The 18,065-nt window shown below is 42.0% G+C and overlaps 1 protein-coding gene across 2 annotated transcripts in view; it reads right to left on the reverse strand.

The window, feature by feature from the left end:
• Positions 1-18,065, reverse strand: part of LRMDA (leucine rich melanocyte differentiation associated) — a 975,008-nt gene that overhangs the window by 422,965 nt on the left and 533,978 nt on the right. For both annotated transcript variants that reach the window (XM_054690432.1, XM_054690431.1), the window contains exon 3: positions 9,442-9,570. In XM_054690432.1, coding sequence (XP_054546407.1) covers positions 9,442-9,570 — 129 coding nt within the window. The remainder of the gene's footprint in view (positions 1-9,441; positions 9,571-18,065) is intronic.

The raw sequence follows: 18,065 nt of genomic DNA on the forward strand, positions 1-18,065 counted from the left end.
TATCACATTTTTCTTTCCTCTATAGTGTAGATTCCATGTGGTAAAATGTTCACAATATACAAATGCATAAAACTTTATTTTTTTCTAGTAATAAAAGTAAGGAATTATTTTCAAAGGTCTCATTAAAATATATTCCCCACTCTCCTTTATGGGGTAATTTATCATTAAAACATATGGGAATGACACAAATGGAAAAAAAGATCAACATCCTCTTATGATCTGAGAGCCTGTGGTATAGCTAAGCATTGCTCAGTGGCCTCACTGGAGGCAATAAAGCATTAGATTGGGAGAGAAGGAGAACAGAAATAGGAAGAGAAGACAAATTAGGTAAGTGAGGATAGGTTTCGCCAAGTCAGGCAGGTCACAATGCGTTTCTTGAGAATTTGTTTTGGATGTAATAGCCTATGAAGGAGAACATGAGGGAGGGGCATATAACAGTGGAATTATTCTACCATCCATCCCTTCAGTGGTATCCACTGTATGGTAAAAGTAAATACCAAGACCTCTAAACCAAATAAAGCAAGAGTCAGGGAATCACAGATATTGGGAAAGTAGTCCAACATCAACTCCTGCTTAGGATCACATACAGATGTGTACATGACCCTAGGCATGGTGATGATTAGACAGAGCAGATATGGAGGCCATGACTACCAGCAGCCTGTGCAAGAGAGGAGTTACTGAACATTAGCAGACAGAATGGAGCCCTTGTCAGGAAGTGACAACAGAAAACACAGATGCTAAAGATGTAAGGGTGGATGCAGCACTCACGAATCAACGATTCAGGGTATAACTTGCAGGAATGAACTCCACTTGGACCTAGGAGAGGAAAGCAAAATAAAAGGACAGGGCTGGCTTACTCTAGCAGAATTATCTAACCATGGGATGTTACCCAGATTTTCTCACACTTCATTTCAACTTGTCAGAGAAGAATGAACTCCAAATCCAATCAATGTCTGAATCCAATCCCTAACATACTTGCCAAGGGGTCACCACCAGGTAGTTCATTCTCTGACAAGCATAAAAGAAAGTTTTTCTTTCCTCTGGGATTGAATCTTCCTCAACTTCCTACCCACTGCGCTAAACTTAACAGCTTGGAGTCACAAAGAATAAGACATTCTTCTCATCCACAAGATGACCCTTCAGATAGTCTTCCTAAGATTTTATATTCTCCAAAATAAGTTCCTTTAGGCATTCTTCACACATATGTTCTGCTACCATCATATGCAACAATAAATACTGCATTCTTCAAGGAAGCAAGACAGAGACTATGAGAGGGAGATCACAAGCAAGAAAGGGGAATGCTTATAAGAGGGACACCAAGCATTTGGATCCACTATGGTTTCCAATTTTCCAATATCAACCCCACTTCCTAAACAAAGACTGCACAATGGACATTGAAGTTATCAATTCTTCACCTTTTTAAAAAATAGTATCAAAGAATGACCACAAATGACCACTAGAATGAGAATGATGAGAATGGGAACATGTGACAAGCAGAGAAAAGGTTCAACCAGGAAGATTAAGGCTGCAAGCACAGTGGGTAAGTAGCCAGAAGTCAAAACATGAATGCATTTCACCACCTAACATAAAACATGCACACTAGATTTTAATATGCAATCATCACACACACTTCAAGAAAATCATCTAAACATAACCAATGAAAAGAATAGTGAGCAACTTCAGGAAGAAATTACATTTTCCAAGGAACTTCTGTCTTCGTATGCTTCAGTCATAGTTACATTAAAGAGAAAGAAATTTCTACCCATACTCTGTAGCAGTGCTTCCCTCAGACCCCAGAGGTACCACAGAGACCTCTATAACTTGCAGTGACCTTCTCAATTTTTTTAAGTCCCTGTCCATTGTTCAGTATTGGTCATAGGCCACACTCATTCAGGTGGGGTACCCTATGCCTGAGCTTGGAAAGGCATGAGTCTCGGTCCCAGCCATTTTTTCTTCCCTTTAGGGATCCCTCTGACTTTTTATCCTAACTTTTTATCTGACTTTTTATCCTCCATCAGATGCTCCAAGAAGCACTGGGTCTCATGCCTGTCAAATTGCCCCACAGACTCAATGCCAGGCCTTATTCCCGGGAAGGAAACCAGACAAAATGATCACTCATGCTGACCAGAGCAAGATTTCTTTGGTGGGACTGCAAGAGATTCAGTTGTCAAAATGGTGCTGTCATACTGACTTGGGGTGATTCAAATTATTCAAGCAGATAATGACATCAGGCAACCTAAGACAAGTCCTTTCTACTATGGATGGAAAAGACAGATCACAAACTATTTCCCTCCTGGAGACAAACTCTTTAAACCTTGACTATTTTTTCAATTATTTGTAAAGGTGGGAAAATGAAGGAATGGAATACAAAACTGTTAAGACTTTAAAGGTGAGACAATATTGGGAAACTGAGTTGGGCTAAACTCCCAGTCATTTCTCAACATTGAGTGACAAGAGGTAGGAAGCCTGGCATGACACAACCCAGGGGGTTATGCCCAGTTTGAGTAAATCTTCATATGTAAACTTACTGCAGAGCTTGCAGTCATCTTAGAGCTCATATAAAGAAATGTCTCAGCATTTTCCCAAATTTAATAATTTTAAAATTTTTAACTTAAATTTAGTGGTGAATTCAGTAATGATGAGCAGTAACACCGAGGAAAACATTTCTAAACTATTAAAAATAAAAATCAATTTTCAATTAGATGGAATTATCTTTCTTTTCTCTCTACAGAAATTATAAAATTTCATCATATAATTAAGTTATATGATGGGGAATTTGCAGAAAAAAATAGGAAAACAGGGTTTATAGATGTTTGATAATATAAAAAGGATGTTTGATAATATAAAAAGGTGGTTCATTTTCTAAATATTAACTCTTTTAATATTTGTCAATTTGAAACAGTTTGCTTTGCTTTGATATATTTGTATCCCAAATACTTATCTTCATGACTAGTTTTGTATTCATTATTTTGTATTATTTGCCTTTCAGAGAGCCTCTTCAATTTATGTAAGTTTCACACCCCATAAAACCTACATCTGCATCTAAACTGGAGACCGTGGAGATACCAATTTATTTGAATGCCTTGGTCATGGGAAACTTCTTGGGCAAAGGGTCTGCACACTTCAAGAAGCTTTAGCCATCCTATGCCATTGAATCCAAGGAATTTTGTATTGATTAGAATTTTTGGAGCCTTGGAGTCTGCCTCATTTATGATATTCTGTGTAGCAGAATTTACTCCATCTCCCTAAGTCTTTTAACTACTCACTAAATGATCAGTCAGGCCAAGTCAGATAGTCTCCCCAAATCAATGCCAGCCAGGACTCACTGGCACCTATTCCGTGAATGCTCTGGGCCAGAACTTCATCATTATGTTGATACCACCACTGGAAGATGAAATGAGAGAGGAGTTTGAATTGGTTTCTCAGCCTCAAGGGTCAGCAAGGACACACACAGCCTTGTCTTACTTGATGGTGGGCTCTGAGACAGAACTAGACACATCCCTTTTAGTCAAGTTGCATAAAAAATTAACGAGTGACAATCAAAGGAAGGAATTTGGTGTCCCTGGCTAACTAAGACAACCACAGTGGAGACACTTGCAGGGATTCTCCTAAGGGTGCCTTTTCTCCTTTTTCCTTTTTTAAAATTGAAGTTATTTGGCATGCGTTCAGCTCTCTCCAGCTGGATTCTCGGCACACACCTGGTCTCCCTCATCAAGTCTTCTCCAGAGTACTTGCCGTTTAGATTTTTTTCAGTATTGTCTACAGAAAGTTGCCATCGCAGAGCCCAGCTGTCATGGCGAGGCTTGCCAAGGGAGATTTTCTGCAAGGGCCCAAGATCAAAGTAACATCTTGCCTTGAAAGTTTGGAGCTCGAGGGAGGAGGGGTGTCTCCTGGTGTCAAGTCTATTCGCAAAGGTATGAAGCTGTTTCCAGGTGAGAATGGACATGTACCCTTCCCCTCTGTGCTCAGCTTCAGGTCAGAGGGCAGGGCAGCCTAGATAACCACCGGGAGGGATTTCATCAAAGCTCATCCTAACAGAGGATTTTTGAGTGCTAACTTTATCGTCCATATGAAATTATCTCATTTTGATTCACACATATCATCCAAATAATGATCATCACAGCCAAATAACAGTTAAGGAAACTGGTTAAAGGCCACATAGTAAGGAGTCACATTCAACCTAGATCCTAAAGAAATGACATTTCTAGGGAATAACTGATATCTAACTTCCTAACCCATAGAGGAGTTTATAATACTAAAAAATAAGGAAACTTATATGCTTTTATAGGAGACCCTCAGGTGCTGTTATCCAGTTGTCTCTACACCTCGATTATTTCCAGTTTGGGCTCATTCATTTAAAGCATTGAGGCTTTGGCGAACAGTCAAATGTACCAAGAAGTTGTAAAGTCTTTGAGTGTTAACAAAGTGATATCCCATTTACTACACCATAAATCTCTCAATAATACTCTGAAGTATATTATTACTCTGAAGTATGTATACTATTACCCAACAGATAGAGTGAGTTCTCTAACAAAATGCAGAGATCCTCTGGAGATGATATAGTGACCTGTTGTGGAGTTCTCGTCCAGCCTTCTGAGTCAGTGTGTTGGTGTTCCTACCACAACACAAGTATGTAATATTTTCTCTTTCTCCTGTCTTTCTCCTTGTTGGATCTACAATTTATATGCTGGCTTTTTGTACTTGGAAGACAGAAAGTCACTGCCCTACCTCCCCATTCCAAGGGAAAATGAGGGTAAATCTTTTCATTATTCTGACATCAGTTTTCCTCCTACCTGGTGTTGGATATTCAGACATGATATAGCTGAGAATGTTGCCAAATACCTAAACCTCTTGCGGAAGAGTCAGGAATAATGTGTACCTGCTGAATAAGTGAGACACTGAGCCTGAGAACATGAACATTGGGGAAAGGAGGTCAACTCCACAATCAATGTCCACTGCTGCCATTGAAATGAACCAAAGAAAGATCAAGTAGTCACCAGGGAAGACCAGGCTAGTAGGCATACCAGGGGGATACCAAAGATGAGAGCTGAGCAGAAGTAAAAAGAAGGGCTTACAGAATGAAGATAAGAAGTTAAGCAGAGATATATAGCTGGGAAGTGAGGTATCAGTGAATTGAGAAGAGATTTTCAGATGCTGGGTTTGGGCTCTGGAATCCCTTACCTAAGCTCCCTTTGCAGCTGGAAGCAGAGTAGGCACAGGTAGCGGACTGCTCCCACACTCTCATTCCTCTCCTGGGCAGTGACTGCCCCGCCTCTGGGTTTCTGAATCTGGGACTGGGAATTAGCACATCTGGGCTCGACATTGAGCCCCACAGCTGACAATCTATGTGACTTCATAAAGTTCATACTCTCCCCATTTATACATAAAAAGGGAAGATATTCACCAACAGTACCCAATCCACAACACAATATGAGGGTGATGTTCAATTTAAAAAAACAGAGAACCACTCTGAATCTATACAGGGTGGTATTGCAGGCTAAGTTCCAAACCACTACACTAAAGCAAGTATCGCAATAAAGCAAATCACACAAAATTTTGGTTATACAGTTATATGAAAGTTATGCTTACACTATACTGTAGTCTATTAAGTGTGCAAAAAGCATTACACCTTAAAAAAAGTATATACCTTAATTAAATGTGACACAGTGCACATGCTGTTAGAAAAATGGTACTGATAGAATTACCTGATGCAGGGCTGCCACAAACCATCCATTTGTAAAAAATACACTACCTGATGAAGGAAATTCTATGGGGACTACACCTGAGGGGGTGGGGGGAAGCAAATAGTGTTTAAAAATGAACAATGATGTAAAAAAATTTCAAAAATGCACTGCCTGGGAAGAGCAATAAGGCAAAGCACAATAAAACAAGATATACCTGTATTCCGCACTTGTTTATATTGTGGCCTTACAAAGATCAGAGAAGTTCACATAATTCTCTAGGATAATAATAACAGCAGCAATACTGACCCTGACATTACTTCCTATGTTACTAGAAATTAATCTTTGTGAGATAGAGTAACCTCACAACCACCTGTGGATGGGTATTATCATTGTACTCATTTCAAAAGGAAGCCAAAGCAAAGAGAACTTTAATAGTTTGTCCAAGGTCATGTAATGAGCAGCACACCTAGGCTACAAGCCCAGGAAATCTGACTTCAAAACTTCTTATCTATATGTAAGAGTGTCTCTGGCCAAAGGCTAAAAGAGGCCCATATCCCAAGCCCTCAGGATCCTATTATGGAGTATTTACAGAGTATTATATAGACATTTAACTATGAGTAAAGCCAAAATGGAAAAAATCTAGATTTGTAAGGCAGAAAAGCTGGGGTGGGGTGAATAACCATTTTACATGCCTCCATGCCTAAAAGCAAAAGAAAAAAGAAAAAAATTCAAAACAAAGCCAATTTCACAAAAGAAGCAGAAATAGAACCCAATTTGACAGCAAGTTTCTTAATACATCTAAAATAAGATACAATTTAAAAGAAAGAGTTTCTACTTACCTTTTTAGAAGGTCAATAATTATTGTATTCTAGAGCTCACTTTATTACAAATATGAAATAAAATCTTAAGAGATAACCTACCAAGTCCTGTGTAGAAACTGTTAGAAGAATGAGTCATGGATCCACACTTTGCATAATCCACACTTTGGCCATGGGAGAGCAACACACATGATGCAAAAAGGACATGAAAAATACTTACAAAATGGGGCGTATGTTCTGTGAACATCCCTTCCATGTGCAGAGGCATGGAGTCAATAACCGCTAACAATCCGGCCATATAAATTAGGCCCAGTCCGAGCTGAGCTTCTAGATCACTATGGCTGCATGAGGAACCCAAGACATGACTAGCAGAAGAACTGTCCAGCTGAGCCTTGCCCAGATAGCTGAGTCACAGAATTAGAAATAAATATTAGTTGTTTCACATCATTAACTTAAGGATGTTATTTTGCAGCAAAGCTAATTGATAGAATCCAAGTTGAAGCATTTCATAGAATAACAAAAGCTAGTGGAACTTAGTAAATATTGGAGAACTGGGGAATTTTCACAAGCTAGTAGCTCACTGTTAGCTGAAAAGACAGGCAAAAGTATTCCATTAAGAGGATGGTATGTAACATCACTGCTTTTTATCTACCTTTCATTCCATTACTTCTAGGTCAAGGATATGGAGAAAGTTATCCGATTTTCATGATCACACCCACAGACCAGAAGGAAAGGAAGCAGTCATGCTACATTCTGAGAGTGCCAACTATCACGCTTTGTACCTACTCATCATGCTCTACAGCAGCACAGTGACGTAACTGGACAGAGTGATGTGGGGCACAGCTACATATTGCATTTCCGCTTCTGTCTCTCCCAGGCCATTATCATTACTCCATCAGCATTACTACTACGGAGGCATAGAGTGGGAAAGGAACTCAAACAAAGATAAACTCTCAGTACAATAATGCCAAGAGGCCTAGTAATCTCTGGTGACAGAAATACTGAGAATAAACCCATCACCAAGTCCAACTTATTCCTTTAAAAATGAAAATCAGTGACTCTTAGAGGATGATTTGTCCAAGGTCATACAGCTAAATATGATTGAACTGACTCTTGAACCAGTCTGAGGTCTTGAATACTCTAGAGTGGCGTGGGCCAAAGAGAAAGAGCACTGTACTCTGAGGGCGAAACCCTATCATCCAAATTCTAATCTATTAAACCTCCTGTTCTTTACTGACTTAAGAAAATTACTAAGATAGTTAAGGAAGCCGCAAGACATACTATCAATATAATAATTTTCCAATCAATTAACAGAAAACTTGGTTGACCAAAGAGGAGGAGAGGGGGAAAATTCATCAGCATTTCATTAGTAGATACTGATATCTATTTGTTGGCCTTCTCATTCTGCTTCATTAAGTCAATAATGGCTACAAGTAGCATATTTTACAGAATTATGAAAATACTAGCTTATGACTTGAAACACGAACAGCAGCTAATAAATGATTTTGTAACTCATTCTTAAATACAGGCATGCATGTATATTTAATATATGTATCTGATTTTATTTCATACTCTAGGAGAAAATGCCCTGATCACTTTTCTATTTCTAATATATCAAGTAAGCATGAACAAGTGACTAAACCACTCCAAGTTTCAAATATTCTATCAATAAAACAAGGTGATTGAACTTCAAGTCAGAAGCAACACAGCAGAATGGAAAGAACATTGGATACAGCTGCTGCTGAGACTGAATCCAGAACTTAGCCTGTTGTTAAACGTCTGGCTATGGGTCTATACTTCACCTTTTTCCTCATCTAGGTAAATGGAGAAACCATACCAGAGGGCTGGATAAAAATGAAAAACAATTTGTATGCCTAACATTATCCAACACAGAGCCATAGGATTGCTCAACAAAAGACAGCTCGTGTGATAACATACATTTGCAGAGGTGTGAACATACACACTGAGAACATAGCCGGTATTATAAATGGTTGCCTCAATAAACGTAATTGAAAAATTAAAAATAAAAGATTAAAGGACGGCGAATGAGAATGATTCACTCATTCATGCCACCAACAGTTATTAAACCTCAGCTCTGAGTCAGGTTATAATTCTAGTAGCTGTGAAGGATACAGAAATCAACAAACCTCACAAGCCCCCTGCCACATACAACTCGCACTGTGAGGGCATGGAGATGCACAACTCGGATACAGGAGGGGCTGTATGCTGCATAAAGATCCTGATTCCATTGTTAGCTTATTACACATTCCAGAGCAATTGGTGCTTCCCAGTCCTGGCTGGCTAGGTCCTCAAAGACTTAAGGAGCACCCAGATACAAGAATGGTTCTCCTAGACGGCTCTCATTACCCAGTCAAGTAAACACCACAGAGGGCAGAGGCAGGCCTGGGCATCACACTTATCTTGCACCTTAGCTTCCCCCTAATTTCTCCTTTGCCGGAGCTGTTTTCTAAGTCTTGGCAGAGCCTTCCAGAACCCTCCATGAAGGCAGTGTGCTTCCCCGCATTACCCCCTAGTTCCCACCAGAGGTCGCCCTCCTACACAAGCCCAAGCCAGGAGAACCCAGCTTTGCCTTCTCAGCAGGCGTGACATTATTTTCTTTCTCTATTTTTATCTATTAAAAAGATTTCTTCACAGCCATAACTTAGATCTCTACACTAAAATGGAGCAACAGGAAGATATAATGGTGCATTTCATTTATGAATGACCTATAATAAATTACTCTGAAGTGTCCCGAGTGCCAGAAGACAGAACGCTTTGTCTGCCCATGGACTGTATTTCACATACTTTAATTTAGCTGACACATAAAACTCATTTGACATTTCGCAGGTATTTGTGTGGGGCGGGGAGGACGAGGATCTGCGGGAGGGGACCACTGCGGGGCTGGGCGGGGAGTGGGGGCAGCCAGCAGAGGCAAGGATATTTGGTTCTTGTTGAGGGTTAAGGTATGGAGCCTGGGTAACCCTGGCAACACGAGGTCGTTCCCCAGCAGATTGTTGTCCAAGATGAGTTCCTCCAGGCTCCCGAAAGCGCTCAGTCCTTCCAGTGACCTGCAATGACAAAGGCAACAGGAAAAATGATCCTGCACTAAATCAGGGAGGCCATTATGAGCCGAAATAAATATTTTAACCTTCCCTTTCAGGACTGGGAATAGTTTGGGCTTGGTGCCTGTCAGCAAAGTGAATGACAAGAATTAGTAGCAGGAGCCAGGGCGGGGGCGGCGGGGGGAAGGGGCCGCTGGCACTCACCGCATCCTTCACGCATTGCCAACATGAAGGATGAGGGTCACTTAGTGAGTAGCCAGGATCCAAAACAAAGGGCTTCAGATACGGCCTGCAGGATAAATTTGTCAATGTCTTGTGCCTTCAGGCACCCAGCCTCGGCTGACCCTAACCTCCATTCCCAAGATAAATAACTCTGTCACAGTTCACCTTCATTCCCTGGACACAAATTTAAGTTGTCATCCATCATTCCTGCCCAGAAATATCATACCCCTCTTACAATAATAAATATAACTTCAAGTATCATTTCTTAGCGGTTCTCCTTTGCACGGTCGTAGGAAGCAGCAGGGAAAGCTTGCTTTCTCTACGTTCTCTGCCTTTGACTTTTTTTTTTCTCCTCCTCTGCTTTTTTTTTTTTTTCCTTTACTAATCACTTAATTTGCTTCTACCCGGTGCCCAAAGCTGGCCCCCAAAGCAAGGCATTTGTGGAAGAAAATAATCACTCCAGCCTGAGAAGGCTGTTTCTTTTTCTTTCAAGATTTCTTTTATTTGATTTTGTTTTGGGCTTTATTTTTGTTGGGTTGGGGGTGGGCGCTAGGGAAGAGGTTGGGGGAATTTCTGCTTTGAGACTCCTGGCGTAAAGTTACTGTTTTTAATTTATGAAAAGTGGATTTCTCACTTCTTTTTGAAAGAAGTGCCCTGTGTATCAATGTAGATGTCGAAGCAGTAAGTAAACAGGCATCTGAAAAAATTAAGAACCCAGCTTAGGGGGGAAAGTATCAGAAAGGGAAAAAAAGCCCAGTTTATACATTTAGCTGAAAGTTAACTCTTAATGTCCTGGGCACAGGAGCTTGCGGGTGGGGGACAGAGGGGCAGTTGTGCGCATGTGCTCGCTCCCGTGCACACAGACCTTAATTAAAGCAAGCCTCGGTGGAGGGGCCTACGCGGATAGAGACACTTAGTCCCAGCCCATTCACCTGCCAGACCCCAGAGCTGTGCTGAGCTTGCATAGGCTGACAGCTGAGCTACGACATCGACCAGAGGGTGGACTCGCATGGGATCTCCTGGCTATTCTATAAAATGTGAGGAATCAGGGAGATGTCGTCCACACTATTTATTCATTTACTGATAGCACTCCCATTACAGACCCACCTGCCTGCGTGGGCAATGCTTGCGCATCTGGCCTGCGTGTGTACTTAGCACCAGAGCTTTCTGGAGGCATCTATATCTCCCTGTGGGACCTCTGACAAGAGGACTCCAAACAGGGTGTTATTGCTTGGGAGGTGTAATGTGCCTGGTGAATAAGTAATTAGGACTCCAGACTCTGCTGGGCCGAAGCGCTACAGGCGAGGCCCATTCCTGGTACTTGAACGTCATGCAGCCTCACCAGAGCCCAGCACCCAGACCACACCTGGTCCCAGAGCCAATGCTACCTGCTTCTCAGCGGGAGGGCAATGCTGCATACACTTGGGATTTAGGGTGTTGCATTTCTCTTCTTCATGTTTCAGTAGTTCAAAATACCACTTCAACACAGGTAGCCAGGAAGGTGTGGGATTTTACCTCAGAGCTACCACCGACCTGTGCTGTGAATGTGGCCACAGTGATAACCCATATGAACTCCTTCTTCTGGGATGCATCAGGCTCGTGGGAGCCTGTGGAGAATATGCAAAATAAGACTAACAAGTTACTAGTAAATGTTGGTTTCTTTCTTTTCCTTCCTCCTTTCTTTCATTGATTTTTCTGGGATCCCTGATCCGCTAATCTCCCCTGGGGCTAGGGGAGAGATTGCAGGGGGCAGGTTCAGGATGCAGAATTGGGGGCAAGTGAACAAATGTGCAAATGTAAGTCTGCTTCTGCAGGAAAACTTTGAACTTCTCCAACTTCTCCCCTCCATGGGAGTTAATGAGTGATGATCCTAAAGTGCTTTTCAGGACTATGCACCGCTCACTACAAGGGGCATAGAGGCCACCTCCAGGCAGAGCACCTTATGGGTGACTAATAAATCCTTTGTGCGCAAACATCAGTTGGATCCTACTCAAAAGCAACATCCAAATACACTTTGTTCCCAAGATATGTTATACAAATATAGTACTCTCATCATGTGGGTCAGCTAATGGTTGGCCACTGGCAAACAGGGGGAAGCTTCTTTCCAAAAGTGCTTCAGGGGAGAAAATGACAGGTTATGATGAGGGACAAAGTCCAAAGCCAGTGAAACACTGGAGGGTGTGCCTGCACAGACAATCTTTCTCTTGGGGGTAGGGGATGAACTCATGTCAAGGAGTGAGGATTCAGAGAGGAGCAGGGAAGCTCAGGCTCAAACCCCCTTTCACTTGCCTGGATTTGAGATCCTTTTTGCCATGTAATGTTATTAGTTGCTCAGTTAAAACCAAAGCATGTTACCTGGTGAGCTGCTGATTAAGAAAACCTGACCTCCATGTCATCACTGTGTGGTACGCTTGGTGACTTAATCAGCTAGATTCAGAGCAAAGAGATTAGGGACAGAAGACAGAAGGCATTGTAAAGGGAAATAAAAAGGGAAAGATTTCTGGGGCGTGGCTGGCACATAGAGGATGGTTTTAATTTTTACTTCTTCAACATTTTACTTTTGTTGTTGCTGCTGTTTTTCTGGAAAGAGTAGGAAAAATAAATTTGCAACAATCTTGGAGTGCACACCCCTCTCTACAAGAGACCTACAAACGGGTATGTGCTGTTAAATAAAATGACAAGGTAAGAAGAAAAAAGGCTTCAAGGATCCACACAGATCTATGTTGTTTAATGGAACTGCGATGGTAGCTACAGGAAAAAGATGATGGGACTGTCATTTCTCTGCTGTAACCCTGTGTTTGGACTGCGGAATGGAGAGCTACACCCCAGATCAGAGCCCAGATGGACAAGGAGACCGTCACTGTGAGGTGACGTACCTGCTTGCTGGCCTTTGGATATGAATGTTTAAGAGGTGAGTTGGGAAGGTAAGGCAGGCACCTCTGCCAAGGTCAGGTGCTGGAAAGTAAGGTTCTTTAGCTACCAAGGAGCAGCCAGCTGGAGAGAGCACTTCTCAGCCCTGTAAATAGACACCAAGGACAGACAGGGAGAGCCAGTGTGCAGCCTATCTGGGGCAGGTGGTTTGCTCTGGAAATCTAATCAGCACCTCAGACGCACACTGCTGACTGCCTGCCTCCTGCCCCACCAGCAGGAAAGCTGCCCATTTTCTCACCCACAGGTACTCTTGCTTGGTTACCTTTGCTGCAGGGTTCCAGCTGGGCTCTCCCAGGAGTCAATGTGGCTGCCTGGAGAGTCCCAGTGCCTTTTCCAAAGTCATATCAAAATGACAAAACATCACAACGCATTCGGCTCCAGCAGATTCAAACAGAGAGAACTTCTAAGTTTCCTCTGTAATTAACCCTATCCTCGTTAAGATAATTATGATCAAGCTTCCTGTCACAGTTAATATCCCAGCATCATTGCCCATGGCTCACACTCTGCCCTCATTAGCTTATAAAAACAGCGACACTAAACAGGCCTCGGCTGCCTGGCCCAAGCTAGGCCACTGGCTGTGAACCATTATGGAGGGGTCTCCCTCAGTAGGGTGGTAGGCCCCACAAGGGGGCTGTCCCTTGAGCCCACTCCCTTCAGCTCCTGGGCGGTGCATACTGAGTAACCTTCATCTTCTCCCTGAAATAACCTTCATCCTCTCCCTGAAAGTAAGCTACTCTGAGAATGGGGAAGGATAAGGGCCAGGACAGGGCAGGGCTAATAGGTTTGAGGCAGAGAAGTTACTAACCCATAGCCATCCCTCACCACCTCTTATGCAGCAAAACCCAGAAAAGTCAGAGAACCCGCCTCTGTGCAAGAATTGCCAGTCCTACCCCCAAGATCTAGGCTGTGGCAAGAATAAGATGCCTTTCTCCTCCTCGGCTCCCAACCTATACCAGGGGTGACACTCATATATGGTAAGAGATGGCAGGGAACATGTGGAGACAAATGTCCAGACTCAGACAGAAACAGATCACTATGGAAGCACAGTGGGTCTCAAATCTAGGACCAAAGGCTGGAATGTTCTGAAACCAGTTAAAAAATAAGTTCTCCACTCAGATCTTTACCTACTTACTCCACTATACTTACGTAAATATCTTTATTTTTAACTGAGGAAATTGAGAGGCCAGGATAATCCTAGAGAACCTACTCCATACAACTGGTGTCAGTCTCACTTTGTAGTCTCGTAGACCTTCAATGATTGGCCACTGCCTGCTCCATAATGGTCTTTCTGGATGGTTTCTGTCTGCTCAGCCGCCAACAAAAAGGGATCTCCATATAACCTCCTTAAAACCTGGAAAACTGTCAAATGCACAACGGGGACTTGGTCTCTCCTTGCCAACTGACTACTCCTTTGCCACAAAGCTATGACTTACTAAGAGAAAAGCTGCCAATAGTATCCCAAGGGTAGGGCCTCCCTGGTGGCGCCAGGTTAAGCACAGCACTGTGAAGCTATCCACAGCCTCTGCAGCACAAGTTCGATCCCTGGCCAGCCAAGTTGCTACCCACAGGTGCAGCAGACATCTCCTGTATCACCCACTGTTCCCCCTCAGCAGTGTATTTCAGTTAGTCTGCCTGTTCTGTTCCCCGCTCTGTCTCTGGTGAATCCTCTCACCCCCCACACCTCTGGCCTGTTCTTATATGCATAAATAAATAAATCTTTTAAAAAAAGAATCCCAAGGGTAGGACAGAAAGCTGGCCTTGGGAAGGCTGACCAGGGGCTAGGGCAATCCCTAAATTTGTATTCGTACAGAGGACAGAATATCTTCCTCGCTAAGCTAGGATCATGCATTCAAGAACAGGCAGCAGGCAGCAACAATATCCACTGAGTCTGCACTGGCACAGTTATTAAAATATTTGGACAGTAAATACCACCTTACCAGTTGGTAAATAATTGCAGCTCTGAGTACCTCAAGGCCCCTCCCTGTTACCCTGAGTCTCAGACATCTCCAAAGTTCAGCAAAAAGTGATGACTGCCCACCACAGTCCAGTCCAGGATCCTACTCAAGCCAGGAACTTTCTGATCAACCAGGGAGGTTGTCAAATAATTAAAACAGTACCCAGTGCCTGTCTTACTCCATCACACCAAGTGCAGTGCCTGGAACAGAAGCAGGTCCTTGGGAAATGTCTGCAAACTAACTGACCACAGACGCTGTGTCCAAAGCTACAGGACAGAACAGGCAACGCAGAGCTATCTATGGGGAATGAAGGAAGAAAGTAAAGAATTGGAGGGTTTGTCCTATAAAAAAGCCTGCTGGCACCACATCTTTAGAATGTGTAGACATCTTTTTTAAAGATTTATTTATTTATGCATACAAGAGCTGGGGTACAGGCCACAGATGCAGGGGGTAAGAGGATTCACCAGAGACAGAGTGGGGAACAGAACAGGCAGATTGACCAAAATACACTGCTGAGGGGAGCAGTGGACGAGACAGGAGAGGTCTGCCTCACCATGTGGGTTGATCCCTGGCCAGGGATCGAACTTGTGCTGGATTGCCTCCCAGTGCAGTTCTTAAGCCCTTGCGCCACCAGGGAGGACCCATATTTAGACATTTTTGGGAAGGCTGTTCACCTAACACCATGAGAGAGTCTCTTTCTGCCTCATTTAAATGATTATATACATATAACTAAACATAGTACATATGCTATATAGAATATATCACTGTATATAGTACTGTATGTTCAGTTGTCTCTATATAGTGCCTGTATATTTTTCTGTCATTAGGTCATAGAACCAGGTATGTATGTACAATTAGTAATATAAATCAACTAATCCACATGATAAGGCCATTAATGAAGGGTGAGGTCATCTTTAAAATACAGAACATGAAAAATTATCTGGGCTGTGTAAGACAGTGTATACTGACACCACAGGACAGTTTCTCATGTGGAATTTGTCAAGTACCACCAAAGCCCTATTGAGTTCTGTGATGGTGAATAATCCCTGACCTGCAGAGGATATAGTTCAATGCTGGCACAAGAGATCTGAATCCAAAAACCCATCAAAAATCAGAATTATGGAGAATGAGTAAAGAACTAGAAGCCCCAAAATGGGTACGTGCATATCTAATAATTTGAAAAGGGAGTTAAGAGTCTCCAAACTCTAGTTGTGCAAGGCTTAAAGTCTCAGTGCTATCAAGCTATCCACCAGCCACTGCAGCCTGAGTTCGATCCCACAGCCAGGGAGATAATCCACATTGTGCAGCAAATCTCTCCTGTCTCGCCTGCTGGCCCCCTCAGCAGTGTTTTTCAGTAGATCCGCCTATTCTGCTCCCCACTCTGTCTCTGGTAAATCCTCTTACCCTCTGCACCGCTCACCTACACCCAGTTCTCGTATGCATAAATAAAAAAAAAAACAACACACAACTGAAGAACAGTAATTAATAGCTCAGTTTGCTTTGATGGGAAGGTTCTGGGCACTATGGTCCTGGTGTTTGACAGCAACTTAGTTAAGGATGTGTTTATCACATTTATGGAGGCCCTAGAAAGAAATTCAGCAGCAAGCTATAGGATTCAAAATGATCCTGTTTGGAATCAAGCAATTGCTTCAAACTAACAAGATGAAATTTCACATTATTTAAGGTAAAGATCTCAATATAAAGTTCAATTACCCCAAAATAATGCATTAATAAAACTAAAGGGAAATGAAAATTGGGAAAAATATTTGCAATCTTTCTGATAGCCTAAAGTTTAACATCCTTTATATGTAAAGATCTTCTGATAATCATTAACAAAAAGCTGACAGCTCTAAGAGAAAAATGACCAAGAGATTGGGACAGAAAATATAGAAGGAATGCAAATGATCAACCATAGAAATGTGGCAAAAGTCTCAACTTCATAGGGAATTTAAAATATTCAAATTAAACAATATATCTCTTCACTAGGAAATATAGTGCTTTCTTAATTTTTAACAATTTTGTTAAAAATTCAAGGTAACAAACAACACTAATAGAATAAAAATGTTAGAAACTTTCTAAATGGCAATTTTTATTGAAAACTTCAGAAATGATAACCTTTTTCTCTACCAATTCTAACAAATTATCCAGCAATATCAAAGAAATGTGCATGGTTTAAATACAACAATGGATTATTTGTAGTAGCTGTAAACAAGTCTAAAAAAAAAGTAGGGTCATGGAGGAAAGATTAAATAAGCTCAACATGTTTATAAAATGAAATAACATGCATCAATAAATACTGTAGACAGACAACTGCAGATATCTAGCTATTTAAGCATCAAAAATTAAGTTGTGACACATATGGTGCCTACACTGAGATCCCATGTGCTTCACCCATTCTCCACACAACTTTAATTGTACCGTGTTTTCCACATTGATGGTTAAGAGTCATTAGTCTTCATTAGAGGTTTCTAGTTTGTAAACTGCTGTTAATACAGTCTTGTACAAAGTGACTTTATGACAAGTAAAGATTTATCCAGTAAAGATTACCAGATTTATCATGAGTAATATTTTTACAATAAGGATAAAATCCAAGATATATTACTTTTAAACAAAACAACACAACTCTTCAAACATGAAGGAGAGGAACCCTGGGTGATAAGCAGTGTGTAGAGAAGGCTTAGTGTGAATCACCAGAGTGGAGGTGTCACTACAGAAGTTCACTTGATCCTCATCAAGTCTACTGGCTCTTAAGTAACTCTATCAGAACTTTTGTTTCTATTCTGGGTGCCAAACTGAACAGGGTACCCACACTGAGAGACACCAGCTAGGAGAACAAGGGGTGAAGGATTTAAGAAACAGTGATTGAGACCGTTAAGATTATTTAACCAGGGCCTCCCCGGTGGCGCAGCGGTTGAGCGCTGGGTTGCGAAGCTGCCGCAGCCTCTGCGGCGCCGGTTCGATCCCCGGCTGCTCCCCGGCCACCAGAGGAGGGTCCCACATGGCGCGCAGACCTCTCCTGCCGCCCGCTGCTCCCCTCAGCAGTGTACTTCGGTCCTTCTGCCTGCTCTGCTCCCCACTCTGGCTCTGGTGAATTCTCTCACCCTCCCGTGCTTCTGACTGTACCCAGTGCTTGTATAAATAAATAAATAAATCTTAAAAAAAAAAAAAATACAACATGGTTATTTTAAAAAAAAAAGATTATTTAACCAGGAGCAGAAGCAGCTTAGGTGTGTCAAAGTACTACATCTATGGCATTCCAGGAGGCAGAATCCAAAAAGAGATAGAGAGAGAAAATTATTTAAGTTGGGAAGAAAGGACTTGAATCTTTAAAAAAAAAAAAAAAACTTAGAAAGAGCTTTTTTACCAAAACTGCCTTATAAGTCACTATACATA

This window comes from Talpa occidentalis, unplaced genomic scaffold (assembly GCF_014898055.3).
Source record: "Talpa occidentalis isolate TD23 unplaced genomic scaffold, MPIMG_talOcc4v2.1 talOcc4.8, whole genome shotgun sequence".
In the NCBI taxonomy this organism is placed as follows: Eukaryota; Metazoa; Chordata; class Mammalia; order Eulipotyphla; family Talpidae; genus Talpa; species Talpa occidentalis.